Source organism: Symsagittifera roscoffensis, chromosome 4, assembly GCF_963678635.1.
Source record: "Symsagittifera roscoffensis chromosome 4, txSymRosc1.1, whole genome shotgun sequence".
NCBI lineage: Eukaryota > Metazoa > Xenacoelomorpha > Acoela > Convolutidae > Symsagittifera > Symsagittifera roscoffensis.
The window spans coordinates 20748258-20764518 of NC_087065.1; the positions used below are offsets into that span (position 1 = coordinate 20748258).

The 16261-nt window shown below is 35.2% G+C and overlaps 1 protein-coding gene across 1 annotated transcript; it reads left to right on the forward strand.

Moving 5' to 3' along the window:
• Nucleotides 1-6486: 6486 nt before the first annotated feature.
• On the forward strand, nt 6487-13985 carry LOC134844792 (transmembrane protease serine 9-like; the record flags this gene model as incomplete). The annotated part of the gene is given in 5 exon segments (XM_063861607.1): nt 6487-6561; nt 7004-7250; nt 7879-8023; nt 11403-11549; nt 13864-13985. Coding segments are annotated over 4 exon segments (525 nt in total).
• Between the last annotated feature and the right edge of the window lie 2276 nt (nt 13986-16261).

Genomic DNA, 16261 nt, shown 5'->3' on the forward strand with positions numbered 1-16261 from the left:
GTTCTTCATACTTTTCAGCGTCATACTTTTCAAATTGTATGACTAGCAATTTTTCATATATGGAAATTGAAAATTTAGAACTTTTTAATATAGGAAAATTTTATGAATAGCATTTTTTAACAATATGAAATCCAGCAAAATGAGGCAAAAAAAATAGTTTTATTCCCATCCCATCGACGAGCAGTCTCTGAACAGAGAAAAAAATCAGAGAAAATTTGTTTTCTCATAGTCAATTCTCCTCACACGCTGAAAAAGCAGAGCATTACTTAATCTTATCCTAGGGGGACTCCATACCAGGAGGACTGCCTCAGAACAATTAAGAAAAAACCTGTTAGCTAGCTGAGTAATCCAAAACAAGAAACAGTCCACCAGGGGCACCAATATTCTGGAATTTTTCTCTTCCAATCACATACTTGTCTTGAATGCTAAAATCGCAGAGAATTTTGCTTTTTAATCCAAGTTACAGCGATTTTGACATCTTAAATTAGTTGATTAATCGGCTCTTTTCCAGTTCCCCCCTTTCAAATTCAAATTTGAAAAGCTTATTTAACGTTGTCATCATGCAATGAAATTTGGCGTGGTGAATAAATCAACAACTGTGAACAGATTTGTTCTTCATACTTTTCAGCGTAACATCACGCATTCAGCCGTAATAACACGTAAAACAAACAGAAATCTCGGTATTTTGAAAAAGTAGAACTGGAAAAGAGCCGATTAATCAATCACTGATGAAAAAATCAAAACGCAAACTCGGATGTTCAATTAAGGAATCTGAAAAAAAAAATTGTTTTCACAAAGCATTTTGAACAAGCTTATTAGAAATCAAGTGAAAATTTATTTTTAATGGAGAGCAATTGAATAGAGAACCTCTTGTCAAAATTACTATCAATAATATGGCTATCACTACTACACCCCTTACATGGGAGTTTCAATTCTGAAACATAGTCAATCGAAGATTGGAAACAAAAAAAGCCATCAATTGTGAACAGATTTGTTTGTCAAGCCTTAAATCGTTACCTTAGCCCTGATTACCCGTAAAACAACTATTAAATTGAAAAGTTTGAAGTTAAGGGGCTTTTTAAACATCTACAGTGTTCTGCTTCACTGATTGACCAGTTTGGGCTCTTTTCCAGTTCTCCCCTTCAAAGTAACGAGTTTTTATATTTGTTTTACGTGTTATTACGGCTAAATAAGTGACGTTACGCTGTAAAGTATGAAGAACAAATCTGTTCAGAATTGTCGATTTGCTCACCACGCCAAATTTCATTGCATTGTGACAACGTTAAATAGACTTTTCAAAATTGAATTTGAAAGGGGGGAAACTCAAAAAGAGCCCCAGTTTGTACTGAAGAAAAAAAATTAACACAACCTAATACTTGACTCTTTTCTACTTTTCCCGCCCCTTTTCAAATTGCTATTATGGCTAAACGCGTGATGTTACGATGTAAAGTATGAAGATAAAATAGTTTTTCAAAATTGAAAATTTAGGGAAAATTTCAAACATTCTGTTTTGAAAGCCATTGAGCATGGAATCTTTCGATTCCATGAATGAAAATCACTCGTTTTGACTGCAATATAAACATTTTGACTACATTGAAACGGCAAAATTTGAACTGTTGAGCCAACAAAATCATCACTTCGGATAGAAAAAATTGACATTTTTTTGCCCCAACCCCAACGTTTCTAATCCCACCCCACTTTTCAGAATTTCTTTTTTGGTTGTGCTTAAAAGCGAATATTTTTCAAACGTGAAATTTCAATGTGGGAATGGAGTTGAATAGAAAGCTCTTTTCCACTCTCATCGCCGCTACGTTTCAAATAATTCAATAATAAAATATCATTTCAATATACCCACGATGGAATAAATTTTGACATGGTGAGCAAACTAACTAGTGTGAACATATTTGTTTTCCATACTCTACATCGTAAAAACACGCATTTAGCCATAATAACAGGTAAAACAACAAGGCAAGCTAAAAATTTGGGATCTTTTTACTTCCCCCCCCCCCCCACCTTACATGACCATCAATTTTATGGTGTAACGAGTGGTTTTAAAAGGTTAATTATGTTTACCAAATATTTTTGGCACAACTCAATTAGTCCGCATGTCAATTTTCAGAACGATCAGACAATGTGAACAGTAACTTTACTAGTAAAAAATTTCAGGTGGGGGTAGGAAAAAAGAGCCAAATTTTGAAATTTGCGCGATGGAGGGGTGGAAAACCATCTAACTATTTTTTCAAATCTGAACGTCCAAACACATCTACCTAAGTTTATTTTCATAGAAATCAACTTTTGGCTCTTTTTCCTTCCCCCCCCCCCCACCTCACACGAGCTTCAATATATTAGTGTAACGAGTGGTTTTACGAGGTTGAGTATGCAGATCAAATATGTTTGTCATGGCTTTGTTAGTCTGTATGTGAATTTTCATAACAATCGGACAATGTTATCAACAAATTTGCTTGTAAAAATTTGCAGGTGGGGGGTAAAAGGAAAAAGAGCCCAACTTTTAGTTAAATTTATTGAAAAAAAGCTGAAATTTTTAATTTTTTTTCGGAATCTGGGTTTTTGTCTGTTCATTATTCTTTTTCAAATGCAAACGATAAAATCTGGTACGGTTATTCATCTGCCTACTTCTTCGACTTTTTTCCAATTCCCCCGTACTTTTCAACCTTTTACCGTGTAATTATGGCTAAACGCAAAAGTTTCGATGAAAATGATGAAGAGCAAATCTGTTCACAATAGCAGGTTTATTCGTCATGCTAACTGTCGTCCATTATGTAAATGTTTAAGTACTTTTTCAAAATTGAGTTAAAAAGGTGAGGAAGTGGAATTTTAGGCGCTTTTCCAGTTCCCCCCTTTCATTTTTTCTGAAATTCATTACATGAAAGTCTTTTTTAAAAAAAATTTAATGTTATAAACTGCATTAAAACGTGTCAGCGTGAACAGCTGAACAAATTTTCACAACATTTCTAACGTGAAAATTGCCGTGTGACAATTTTTGAACATCTCTTTTTGTAATTTAACAAAGGGGGGGGGGAGCTCGAAAAGAGCCAAATTTTAGCTCAAAATTAAATATGACAACAATTGTGTAGTTTTGTTTTCAGCTTAACGAGGGTCAATTCTATTTTTGTCGGCTTGGTTGCCGCTCAGTATACTGAAATCAATACTTGTTGAACGCTGTTCATGAACACCATTGGAGACAACCTATAAAAAAGTAGTGCAGATCCAAGTCTTTTACCATTATTAAGCTTGCAATTAGCAAGCGTTATCGAACAGGATTGTAGACTTTTTCGGGTTAACAACTATTTTTCGAAAGCTTATATTTTGTAATTCTTGCGTTAATTAGTCGTGCCAATACTTTTTTAAGAAAAATTCCTGCTTTTAACTTCGTAGCTTTTTTCCATTTTACCCGATTTTTCAATTCAATTTTGAAAAGCTAATTTAACTCTTTCATAGTGCAAGAAAATTTGGCATGGTCAACAAATTAACAAATTTTATATCGTAACATCACGCACTCAGCCATAATAACAAGGAACAAGACAATGAAAATCAAAAATTGGAAGAGTATATTTTTGCTCTTTCACACATGCTCTTTCACGACAAGGTATGAATGAAAAATGAAATATTAGAACGCATGAATAAAAAAGGAAATCATTTGCATAGTTTGGCGCACTTTTCAGGGCTCTTTCACAATTATCCGGCATCTTTCCCTCAGAAAGAGCTAAAACATACTTTTCAACAGTTAGAACATAGTTGAAGATGGCCTCGGGCAAAAGAGCCGCACTCGGGCACTTCGTGCCCTCAGGCCGGGCTCTTTTTCCCTCGGGCTTCTTTCAACTATGTTCTAACTACTACAAAGACCGCAGAGTAGAAAAAGAGCCACTCTTTGCAGTAAATTTTAACGGCGTAAACTTTAACAAACAAAAATAGCCAACTTTTTGAAGATATATGAATTTCATTCAAAATTTGCCTGCAAGGGCTTTAATGTGGTATATCACTCGATGTGGTTTATCACTCGGTATATCCGATTCTTATTTGTGGTATCTGATTTGGGAAAAAACCCTAAATCACCCAAATACAAAATGTCTCCCCATTTTCAATGGTCGGAACAATATTGATAACCTAAAATGAATTGCACATTAAATGGATCTTCTTGTCTCAAACATATTTAGATGCTGGATCGAAAGTGACCCAATGTATCACAATATGGGTGGTCGTAATCTGAGTCGCAGCTGCTACCGGGGAGGGGGTGTGAGTTCCGGAGGTCGTATCATCAACGGAATGGACGCGCACCTGGAAGACCACCCCTGGGCTGTGTACATTCTCATGTGTCCAACAGCAGACAGGTTAGACACAATCTGCCACAATTTTTGCTGAAATAACAAGTTAATTGGTTAAATCATAAACATGTTTTTGAAGCTGCTTTGAAGGATCATATTTTTCCAGAAGTTATCTTTAAAATGTTTTTTTTTGAAGCAATTGGCGTAAAATGCACCTCCAAGTAATCTTTTTTGAATGAAAAAGCAAAAGTTTTTCTAATTAAGCAAAATTTCCTAAATCATGTCATTTTTCAACTATAGTCATTGTCACTTGTTAGGTTTCGACGTTGTTAGATTTAAATGTAAATGTATGTAGTCTTTGTTATATTGATTGTTAGAGATTTCGAGCTAATAAAACCAAAACGGCTGCTTTAAAAAGATAGATCAATTTTTTCGAAACATCTCGTCAAAATATTCTGCATGCTACTGCCTGATGCGACAATTCGTAACAAGAGACAATTAGTAATAATAGTAGATTAGGCGGGGAACATTGATTCACGCGCAGTAACCCAATATTCTTCTCGTGCTGGATGTAAGCTCAGTGGAGCGAAACGGATCAAGCGTATTCTACTTGCCAATGTCTTGTTACGAATTATCGCTTGATCCAAATTTTCGCTTGTTACGAATTGTCGCCTGTTACGAATTGTCGCCTGTTCCGAACTGTCGCCTGTTACGAATTGTCGCCTGTTCGGAGTTTCCTCCTGTTATGAATTGTCGCCTCTTATGGCAACATTGTTTGAACAAGTGCAACTTCTTTGGCGAGCAAAAACAATTATCGTGATCGGCCGTGTATGCAAGTTTCCCGCACTGGAGTTCCTTGGATAATAATCGATTATATTGTCATTTTATAGTCAGTAACTATAAAATTACAAAAGTAATTGATTATAATCCATTAAAACGGATTATAATAATCATAATCCATTGTAAACAATTATAATCAATTATAACGTATTTTTTGAGAAGAAATTATAAAATTTGCAATTTTTTTCAAAGTTATCTCATTTCCTGTTTCGTGCAGTTGTTACGTATTACGTTTCATAAATCTTTACTTTTATATTTACTTAATATTTACTTATATTTACTTTTATATTTACTATCTTTACTTAAATATTTCTATTTATTTAAGTTTTCTCCGCTTTATCTTTACTTTTCGTAAACTCCATAACCTCTTTTAACAACCCCTTCCCCAGTTTACTCCCCCCCCCCCCCCCACAGTTTACCCACCGTCCCCCCCCCCACCCAGCAATTTATCTCCTTCAAAACAGCTTCAAAGCTTACTTCCTTCGAAACAGCTTTCCCCCATCTATTTTAGTGTAACCAAACACCCCCTCACCCCCACCCCCTTCCTCCGTTTACTGAACGTGGGCAGGGTAAAAAAACGGGGGAGGGGTGGAACAAAAAAATTGGGTGAGGGTGTTAAACTGGAGAGTGGGAGCGGGGTGTAAAATGTAAATAAGGGGGGGGGGTTGTTGGGGTTGGTGGTAAGCTTAAGGAAACATAGGGTGGGCATAGAGATGAACGTAGGGGAAATGTTGCAATTTTGCAAACAATTTTGCAAAAAAAATGTAAAGATTATAATCCGTTATAATCAAATATAATGGATTTTTAATGGATTATAATCCATTAATATGAATTTTAATGGATTGTGTTTTTACGAAAATAATCGATTTTAGTGACAATATAATCGATTTCGTGGTCTAAATTTACAACAATGTCAACATTATTATAATAACAACATTTTGGAGAACAATTTTTCATTATAATCCATTATTATCCATGGAACTCCGGTGCGGGTTGAGACCAAGTGAACAAGCTCTCCCCATAATACATTTTAAGGGGGAGATTGTTGATTTGGTTAACAGCAATACTTTTCAGCCAATCGTAGATTTGAGCATTGTAGATGCAAGGCCTTACGGCTTGAACTTGCGACTTAATTCTAGGGAGAGATTGTTCACGATTCAGGTTGCTTGAGACTAAATTTATTCAGTGAAAACTTTAAAAAAAAAACAGATTTCTGATCGGAAAAAATCTTGTGTTTTTTAGCAAAAAAAACTGTGAAATGTGTGGCGGCGTTATCCTCTCCCGCAAAACAGGTGCGTTGTTTGTAATATATTTCTGAAAACCAACATTTGGAATCTGATTATTGATCATGTCGACTGTTTAGTGTTGACTGCAAAACACTGTGTCGTGGAACCTTGTTACGGGTATATCACCTATGGAGAAATCAACAAAAACAAAGGTAAGTTATTAATCTGTAATTATTGTGACGGTTTCTTTTTTGGGGAGGCGGAGGGTTTTAATTTTGATTTTAGACGAATTTAATCTGAGTAGAAAAAGGTTCCTCTGTGTTTCAAAAACTAGCAAGCAGAGTTGGTGTAGATTTTTTGGCGAGAACTTTAGTTTAATAAGGTACAAATATTTACATCTATAATTTTTGCCAAGGGAGCTAATTTAGTATATAATTTGCCAAATTAATCGACATTTGGCACGAACTAAAAATTAGGAAGTTGATGCGCTTTTCTCTTTATATTTAGAAAAAATCTTACTTTTTTATCATTTAAACACTGCAAGGTTTGACATTTTTATAACCTTATTAGAGCATTTTGAACCGACATAAATGCGGCATCATGATAAACCAGTTTAACCAACTGTTTATTCTTCTGGGTAACTGATTCTTCCAGGATACCAGTTTGACTTCGACTGCACCAATGGCCAACAGGTGATCACACACCCCTCACTAGACATAGCAGTCATCAAACTACACAGTGGGAGGAGATTCAAGAAAGATTTCACCTCTATCTCCGTTCCCAGGGACCGATGGAGCAGCCGCAGGAGGGACAGCTGGTTTATGCCACCGGGTGGGGCCGCAGTTGTGAGCAGGACGGGGCAGTCTGTGCCAACCAGGACAAGCACCCCGATAAACTCCAAGTACCTAACCGATTATAATGGCATTATACAGGCACTTTCCGACTAAAAAAAATGATTATGGAGGTGACAATTCTTTTTTCATACCTATCATTTGCAATTTGCAGTTAAATGCGTAAATCATGATTGGTTTTTGAAACAAAAATCTCAATTAATTTTTTGTTCCAACAATGCAGCAGTCGGTAAGAGGATTTGAATTTCATGTCATTTTTTTGGTTTTGTGTGATAATTTCGTGTGATTGCTAATCAAATCTTTTGAGTTGCAATAACTATCCTAAATTATCCTAAACTTTTTGATTTGCGATTTTAATTATCACTTAACTAAGTCTTTTAATCCCCCGGCTATAAAGTTAATGGATTTAGAGTGGTTTTATATTCTAAAGTATAAAATTAATAGACGTTGGATCCGCAGTCATAGTTTAGATATAATTACAAAAATGATATAGGAGCTATCGGATTTTGCGAGTTGTCGTAATTATTCGTTTGAACGAGTTGTCTTTTGTCGTGTTACGCCTCAGCACATGGTTAACAAATTTTATTTTTTTTAGCAATGATAGTTCATAACTATCTTGAAACCTTCAGCCTTGAAACCCTGAATTTCTCGTCCGAAAACTAAATCTATGTTTTTCAGATGGTGAAGATTCAAGTAACATATGGGGAGTGTCCCTACAACAAGAAGAAGCTGTTCTGTGCAGGGGGCATAGATAAACAGGGACTGCCCAAGGACGCCTGTCAGGGGGACTCCGGGGGACCACTAGAATGCACGGACACCGAAGGTACCATTGCTGTTCAAGCGGGTTTCATTCGCCAGTGTTCATTTCTATTTCTCTTTGACAGACCATCTCTCTCTCTCTCTCTCTCTCTCTCTCTCACTCTCTCTCTCTCTCTCTCTCTCTCTCTCTCTCTTGTTCCGACCATTGAATATGGGAGTAACTTTGTATTCGGGTGTTTTAGTTTTTTCCGTTTCTTTGTTTTCCACACAAAATCAGGTACCACAAATAATCATCTGAAAAAGTCGAGTAATCATATCAAAGCCCTTTCAAAATTGAAAAAGCTTCTCAGTTCCGAGAAAAACACTTTGAAAATTTATTGTTTTGTCTAATTTCGAGCAAAATGGGTGCGCGAGTAGGCTAAAAATAGCTCATTTATGCTTGACTTAAGCCGTGAAATTTTAGTTTTACACGAAATAAATTATTTTCCGGTGTCTGTTTGCGCTATTTTGAGAATTTGAGAAAAAATCAAAAAAATTCTGCAAAAATTATGAAAAAAAAAATAATTAATTTAAAAAAAATTTTATACAAAAACTGTTTTCCAATTTGCTTATTTCGAAGTGTTTTAATATGACTGTCGAAAATTTTATACAAAAACTGTTTTCCAATTTGCCTATTTCGAAATGTTTTAATATGACTGTCGAAATTCTAGACAAAGAAAATTTTTTATTTTTAAGACTATGGTCGGAACATTCTGTGCTAACTGCACAGTAGCCGGCTCTCCTAGTTTTCAAATTTCTGTTTCTATGTTTTTCTGTCGCAGAAGAATTTGCCCGAGTAAGTTGAATAAGGCCCTTGAAGAATGTTTGGGTTTCTTAATTGGGAAGCTTGGCTATAATTGCTATTTTTTGAAAATAACGTTTCTGGTAAACCAACTAGATTAGCCCTCGGTTCGAGAGACTCAATTAATGTTTCAATTCGCAAATCAAGCAAAATGCCAGCGCTCGATGAAAAAAATAATTCAGACTGGGGTTTGGCGGATTTTATCAAAAATTGCATGTAGCGCGTTCCGTAACATGTAGCAAAAAAAGAAGCCGCCATTGGTCATGGATTCCGCAAATGAGTTTCGTAAAATTATGTATTGGGGTATGTGCACAGAATCCACGTACTTATAGGCACGAAAGTGTGCTTTGAAAAAAATACACACCTAGGCCCGTCCTATGAGATAAAACATAATTTTTAAGCATATCTCATGGTCTAAATACACACGGTTTGAAGCAGGGGCGGATCTAGGATTTTCTCGAGGGGGGGGGGGCGGATTTTCAAAAAATTTTCGAATTTTTGTCGACCTGTTTTTAGGTCGACCAAATTGGTTTTCCGAGCTCTCCCAAAGCACTAAAAATTCCTTAATTTAGCCAAAATGTCTGCGCCGCAGGCAAGATTTTGAAAAAAAAACAGGCCAAAAGGGCGTTTTAGGCACTTTTTGGAAAATTTTAACCAAAAAATCTCGTCTTTTCGGCGCGCGCTTCCTCCTTAAAATAAGTTTATATTGGCGCCACAGGCGCCTTTAGAAAAATTTTAGGGTCGGTCAGCCAAAATTGGATATCTGAAAAAAGTTCAAAGGGGACCCTTTGGGTCAGTAAGAGGTCGAATACGAGAGAGGAGGCGTGAGACGGAAAAGGAAATTCCAAAACGTAGTTATCTGTACAACGCATTATAATTATCAATGACCATGATTAGCATTTTAATAGAAAAATCATCCTGCGGCATTACTACAAAACTTAAGATATAGCTTTTATTTCTGATAAACTCACTGTAGTTGAGATGGTCAAATTATATCTGCCTTTCGAAATTTTGAGATTTTTAAAATCGAAATATATCTAAATTCGATCTTGACGGTCAAAACATATGCAAAATTAGTTGAGATGGTCGAACCATTCCAAATTTTGGTAGAGAGGCGTCGAAACATAAAGTGAGTACCTCATTCCGGACAAGAACCATAAAGAGCACTTATGGTTATTACCTGACTCTACAGCTGAGCGCATCGCGAATTAGGAATCACATTCTGAGAAAACATCGACTGACGTTATCACAATCGATTGTGTCTAAAAATTAGCATAGAAAAGAATTATATAACAAACTATATTTCAACTTATTCAGTTAATTACACCAAACGCTTTAAAGGTAGATTTTGTTCAAATGTAGGTTTTGTGCAGCTTCAAGTAATCTGAGTTAATTATAAATGCTCATTATCCTTGCGATAGCAAAGGTATTGCACTCGGGTACTAAAGTTTTTTCCCGTAATTAACTTTGTCCACAGGACTCACTGGACTCCAGGTGGTACCTTGGTCATAATGAACTCAAACTTGGTTGTTTATTCTGCACACTTAGCCTGGTGGTAACGAATACGCTTGGGACGTCAACAAAGGTCATAGGTTCAAACGGTAAAGGTTCCGGCTTTAAAAAATTTGGCCTATGATTTGTCTGCTTATGTTTTGTCGACCTAGTTGCCACATCTAAAAACCGTTCATTTTAGCTGTAAGCAATTTTCACTGAAATTGTTCTTAGCATTTTAATAATGCGGCCGAATAGAAATTTCCTTTTCACATTGGCTGTAAATTCACAAGCTCAATTTTTTAAAATTTCAATTTTTGTCTTTTTTTCCGTCTTTTTATTGGCTTGGTAAACTTTGATTTAATTAATATTGACTTACTGGCCTCTTATTACGTCGTTAATTCCGAAAAAAGTTTCTTTGCGCGTGATTGCGCTCTGAGGGGAAAATACTGAACAATTTTTTAAATTTAATAATTTTTTGAATTTTTTTTCGGCATGAAGAGTTTTTGCTCAGTTTTTTCGGCTTTGTTTGTTATAAATTCACATCCAATCATCGATACGGCGCATATGGCGTATAGGTAAAACCACTACTTGAGAAGGCAAAGATTTGCGGTTCGAATCAGGCTGGGCCCTTTTTTGCAAACTCTAGTGTTTGTGCTTTTTCGGACTAGCGTCCGTCTGTATATTTTTGCCGGCTTAGTTCCCTCAGTTCGATGGTTCAGCTTTATTCCCAGTTGCTCTATTACCCATGCTTGACGCGACAATGCTCGGGAATACGATTTTAGTTGAGACCTGTTTTTCTTGCAAAAAGAAAATTTTGGCTAATTCAGATTTTTGTCTATCAGCTTAGTTTTGTCTGTGCTTAGTTCCGCAGCAAGGACTTTATTTTGAAAACTTGGCTTCTGTATAGCATTTCCAAAGCCTTTTGTAGAGTTTCTAATAGTGCAGGCAATTTTTTTCCGGATATTTTGGGCTTTTGTTGCAGTTTTTATTGACAAAAATGACTTTTTGAATTTTTTTCCGTTTCATTTTCATAGTCATTCATATTTGTATCGCAAAGGGTGCGAAGCTGAGCTTCGCCTCTGTGTTACAATTTGATGCTGTTTATCAGGTAAGATCTACCAGTGTGGGGTAGTGTCCAGTGGTCCGGCAGCACCCGAGTGTGGCAGGAGGCCAGGTGCCTACGTGCGACTGGCTGATCCGGACACCATCCAATGGCTCATCAATGTGGGCGGAGCACAAAACCAACTCAGAATAAGTAAAAATGCGCAACTAAGAATAAGAATTTCTAGAAAATTTGCACCTTGTTCGGGGGCAGATTTAGGGGGGGATGCCCTTTCCTCAGGGATTCGACCCCCTGCCGACCCAATGGGTCCCCCTTTGATACTTTTTATGAAATCCATTTTTGACCGACCGACCTTTTTTTTTCTAAAAGCGTCTTTGGCGCCAAATTTTACTAATTTTCAGGGGGAGTGCGCGCCGAAAAAACGCAATTTTTTGTCAATTTTTTCCAAAAAGTACCCAAAAACGGCTTTTTGATCTGCTTTTTTTTCCAAAATTTGCCGGTGGCGCAAAAATTCGGCCAAAACAGGGTCTTTTTAGTGCTTTAGGAGAGTTCGGGAAATCAATTTGGTCGATCTAAAAGAAAAAAAGTTTGTCAACTTTTCGAAAAAAATTTTGAAAGTCCGCAACTAAACCCCCCCCCCCCCCCCCCCCCCCGAGAAAATCCTACATCCGCCCCTGACCTTGTTGCATATTTTATAAATAATTTTAACTGCGACATTTTGGTGCGTTATTCAAAAGATTATGAGCGTACTCTTGTTTGTTTTCGGTTGATTTTTCTCAAAGCTAAAACTTTAGTAACTAGCTTCTGCTTTCAGAAAAATGTTCTGAAAACAAATAAGAAAATTTATCTGAAAACAAACTATTACCACATAGTAATTCTTTAAAAATTAAAAAAAAAACGATTTGAGAGAAGTGATAACTCATGATGCCATACTACTAGCACTTTTCCGCTATAATGATTCTAAAAATTTTCTATAATAGTACTCTTTATATGATGTGGAGATAGTCTAGTAAAATGACTTCTCGAGGTAATACTTTTTTTCAAATCTGAGACAAGACTGCTCGTTCATCAGAGGAACGAATTTTCCGACTGCTCTTAAGGTCAATTGAAAAAAATTTTGAGTTTTTCTGGTCGAATAATTGACAAAACAATTGAGAATAAAGATTTTTTTTTTCATTTCAAACCCCCACACGATGTATGTAAAAAACGAAGGGTGTGTTTACGGTTTCGTATTGGGATAATAGGATTAATTTGCTGACCTCAATTCAGTTTAGAACGCATTAATTTGCTTCTTATGCGTATTATAAGCAAGCAATATGTCGCACTTTAATTATCCCAAAATAGTTAAATTAGCAATTTTCAAACGCCCGTTATTTTACAAAAAAGATCGGGTAAGAAAAATTTTCTCAAGTTGAGCTTAGGATTTTGACATCTCTCAGATGGAATAAAAAATACGTCAAAAAAGCTTAATTAACAAGTCGAAAATTGACTGAATAAAAAACCCACACAAAGCAAAACTATTCCGGATTTTCTTAGAAAATCATAACGTGAAATATTTCCTGAATGTGCAATTGGTACCAACACACTTGAAACATGAAACTCAAAATAATTACTAAGAATTTTTAAAGACAGCAGTCATAAAATATAATGAAACAGATCAAGTTCACGTGCTTTAAGGCCATTCGAGGAGTCGCCCCATAGAAAAACCTGTACAAATTGAGTTGAGGAGAAAAAAAAAGTGCTTGTGTTGCACCAAATTTAACAAACTTTTTTTCTAGGACTTTGACAAAGCTCTCGCAAAGTTAAACTGATTAATGATAAAAAATAATAATAAGATTGCTCGTATTAGGGCAACGCCTTGAATATTCTGGCTGTCCATAAACTGGTCTCGAATGGTTTTTGGTCAATAAAATATTGACAAACTGTGAATTTTAAGCTGTATATTAAGAATTGTGTATGGAATTAATGAGATCAATTAGCCTGCCTAAATTTAGTTTGGAACGATTTTGTGGTGCGGGATAACTCGTCACGCGTAATTAATGCGCTCTAAGTTTTCAGCATCGAAGTATCGCAACGCTCTTAAAGTCACGTTAATCTATTTCTGAGCGTTTCACAGCATGCTGTAGCCTAAGATACTGAAGTGGTGAGCGCATGCATTCTAGAAATACAAAGCTCCAAGGATCAAGCCGTCACTGGGAAAAATTTTGTCCGAATAAAAAAACACCCAGAGCATATATATTTCTTACTTTCTTCGAAAATCGGAATAATAATTGTCGTTTCTGCGATTCGCAGAAGATCTATTAAAGGCTATCCAGCATGTCTAAGCGTGGTCCGTTTTTCTTATTTTCTCATATGTCAAAGTGAGTAATCGTGCAAAGCAAAGCTGGTTTTTATAACCTAAGGACAAGTGAACCTGCGCGCTCAAAAAGTTGACTCTTTCAATTTTTGATTGAATCGTTTTACTAGAAAGAAACAACACCTTGATTAACGCCGCTTCGTGTTTCAGAGACACTATCTGCTACTAGATCGGACACAAAAAAAGACAGCCAGGCAGAAGCGTTGCACTATCAGGGAACGAAGAAAGTTTCAGTGTTAATTATTATGCTAAGCATGCTGATTTGGATTTAGTTTGTGTAGATGCTATACTGATTCTAATGATATTTTTGAATGGTATTAAAAAGACTTTTGTTGTAATTATTTTTGATTTGATATATACCTATATGAAAAAAATGACGCCTTAAAAGTTGGAATAAAGTATTTGACCCTAAAAACTGATTCGATGAAATTCACATTTGAAGATATTCATATCTTGGAGTACTTTTGAGTAATAATTAAAAACGGCTCCAAAATTTTACAGTCTGGATTCAAAACTATTGCAATCTGAAGTGTTCAATTGAGTAAATTAAGCAAAATTTTTTAGTATAGGATTGAGACTGTACCACAAAGCTAATAAAAGCTATTTAAAAGAATTTTAAATCTGAAATTAAGATAAGACCTAAGGACGACAAAGGACTATTACGTTTATTCATTGCCAAAAAAAGACGTCACTGGACAAATCGAAAGATCTCCTGATGGCTTCCCAAAATAGTGCTTCATCAAATTATACATAAATGGATCTTTGGTTGTAGAATTTCGATTTGAAAAAAAATCTTCATTTGTATTATAGCTGACAGAATAAAAACATATGGCAGTTTGGTTTAAAGGCCATAATTATCCAGTCACTTATAATTAATTTCAGAGGTTCTTTTGTTATGGAAGCAATCTCGTAAGCAACAGAAAGAAATTGAAATTATGTACCAAAAAATATTCTTAGGAAATAATGAACTTAAATTGCTTTTTACATTGCTCCTTTTTACACTGCGAAAAACCAATTCAATATATGAAAAATATAAAATAAGAGCATCAAAAAACAAATGCAATTGCTCTTGACGATTGAGAAGTTATAATGTCATAGCTGCTTATGTCAATAAAAAAATGGACAACAAAAAAGGGAACTAAATAGTCAGATTTTCATTTTGTTGTTAGTAATTTTAGCGTTATTTTTACATAGAGCAAAGAGCAAGGTAACCTCATCAGCCTTCCAAAAAAACTTCTTCAGTCCATGAATTCAGATTCTACGAAACTTTGAGGATTTTTCACAACACAAATATCTCTGAAACTAATTATAATCGACTGTTTAATCAAAACCTCCATATCATAATAAGTAGAAATGTCAACACACCAGAGACTATTAAATAATTTTACCAGCCATTATTCAGAGTTTAATCGTATGCCCAAAAAGTTACTTAGAAATTGGCAACAACAATTATAAAATTTTAAAGAGATTTACTACAATTTTGTAGACACAACGGTGAATGATTGAAGTTATGCTGATTGATTTGCTCATTTCATTTTTGGTAGGCCAGTGCAAAAGTTTTTCGAAGTTTTTTTATAGCACAAAAGTTTAACTATTTGAAGGGCAGTGCATGCTTAAACAACACAATTTCATCCCTACGAAAACGTAATTTTCTGAAAGCAAAGGATTGAAAACGAGAAGAGAGGTTGTTTTTAGTTTAACAAAATTGTTAAATTTAAATTTCATTTCCTGAAACTAATAAATTTGAGTGAAAGTAACAGCGCAAAAATCAGATTTATGAGGTAATAGAAGCGTAAAGTGTTCACAAAAAATTTGGTTCAAAGCCAACTATAAAAAAGAAAGCCCACAAACAATTTTCAATTAGTCTATATTTTTAATTTTAAATTCAAATTATACACAACCCGAAAATTAAAATGTAGTTTTGCCTCAAGTATATTTGAAACCAGTTGAGGATTTAGGAAAATTCGGGCCTTGGGAATGGACTTCTTCTTGAACCAGGGACTTGACTTCTTTGCGACCTCCTCTTTTTGCTGAGGGAACCTAAAAGATTTCTAAAGTCTTCTCTGGTGCCAATATACATATGTTTTTGAAAAAGGAGTTTCGAAAAAAACCTCCAAAAACACTCCAAAAAACGCATAAAATTGTCTCTTTTTAATCTGTTGTTAAAAAATTTTATATGCGGCGCAAATTTTTTGTCATAGGGTCTATCTAGTAATTTGGGAGAGTTCGTAGTCAATCTAGAAAAAAACGAAAAGTTTTTCGAAATGATTCTAACTTCGAGAAAATTTTTGATTCGTCCTTGCCTTCAATGTTTGGTTACTTCGGTGCCAACCAATAAATAACCGTTAAAAATCTTTTGAAATGAATTCCTGTTTCAATGAAAAAGTTTGTAGCTTATTCCTTTTGCTTGGACTGAAAGTAGAGATTGCAGAAAATTTGAACTTTGATGCTACTCTTCGATTGATTATTTGCAGAAAAATTTTAAAAATATAATTATAAAACGTTTATAGAGAAGGATTTTTTTTGCAATCAGGGCGTTGATTGAATT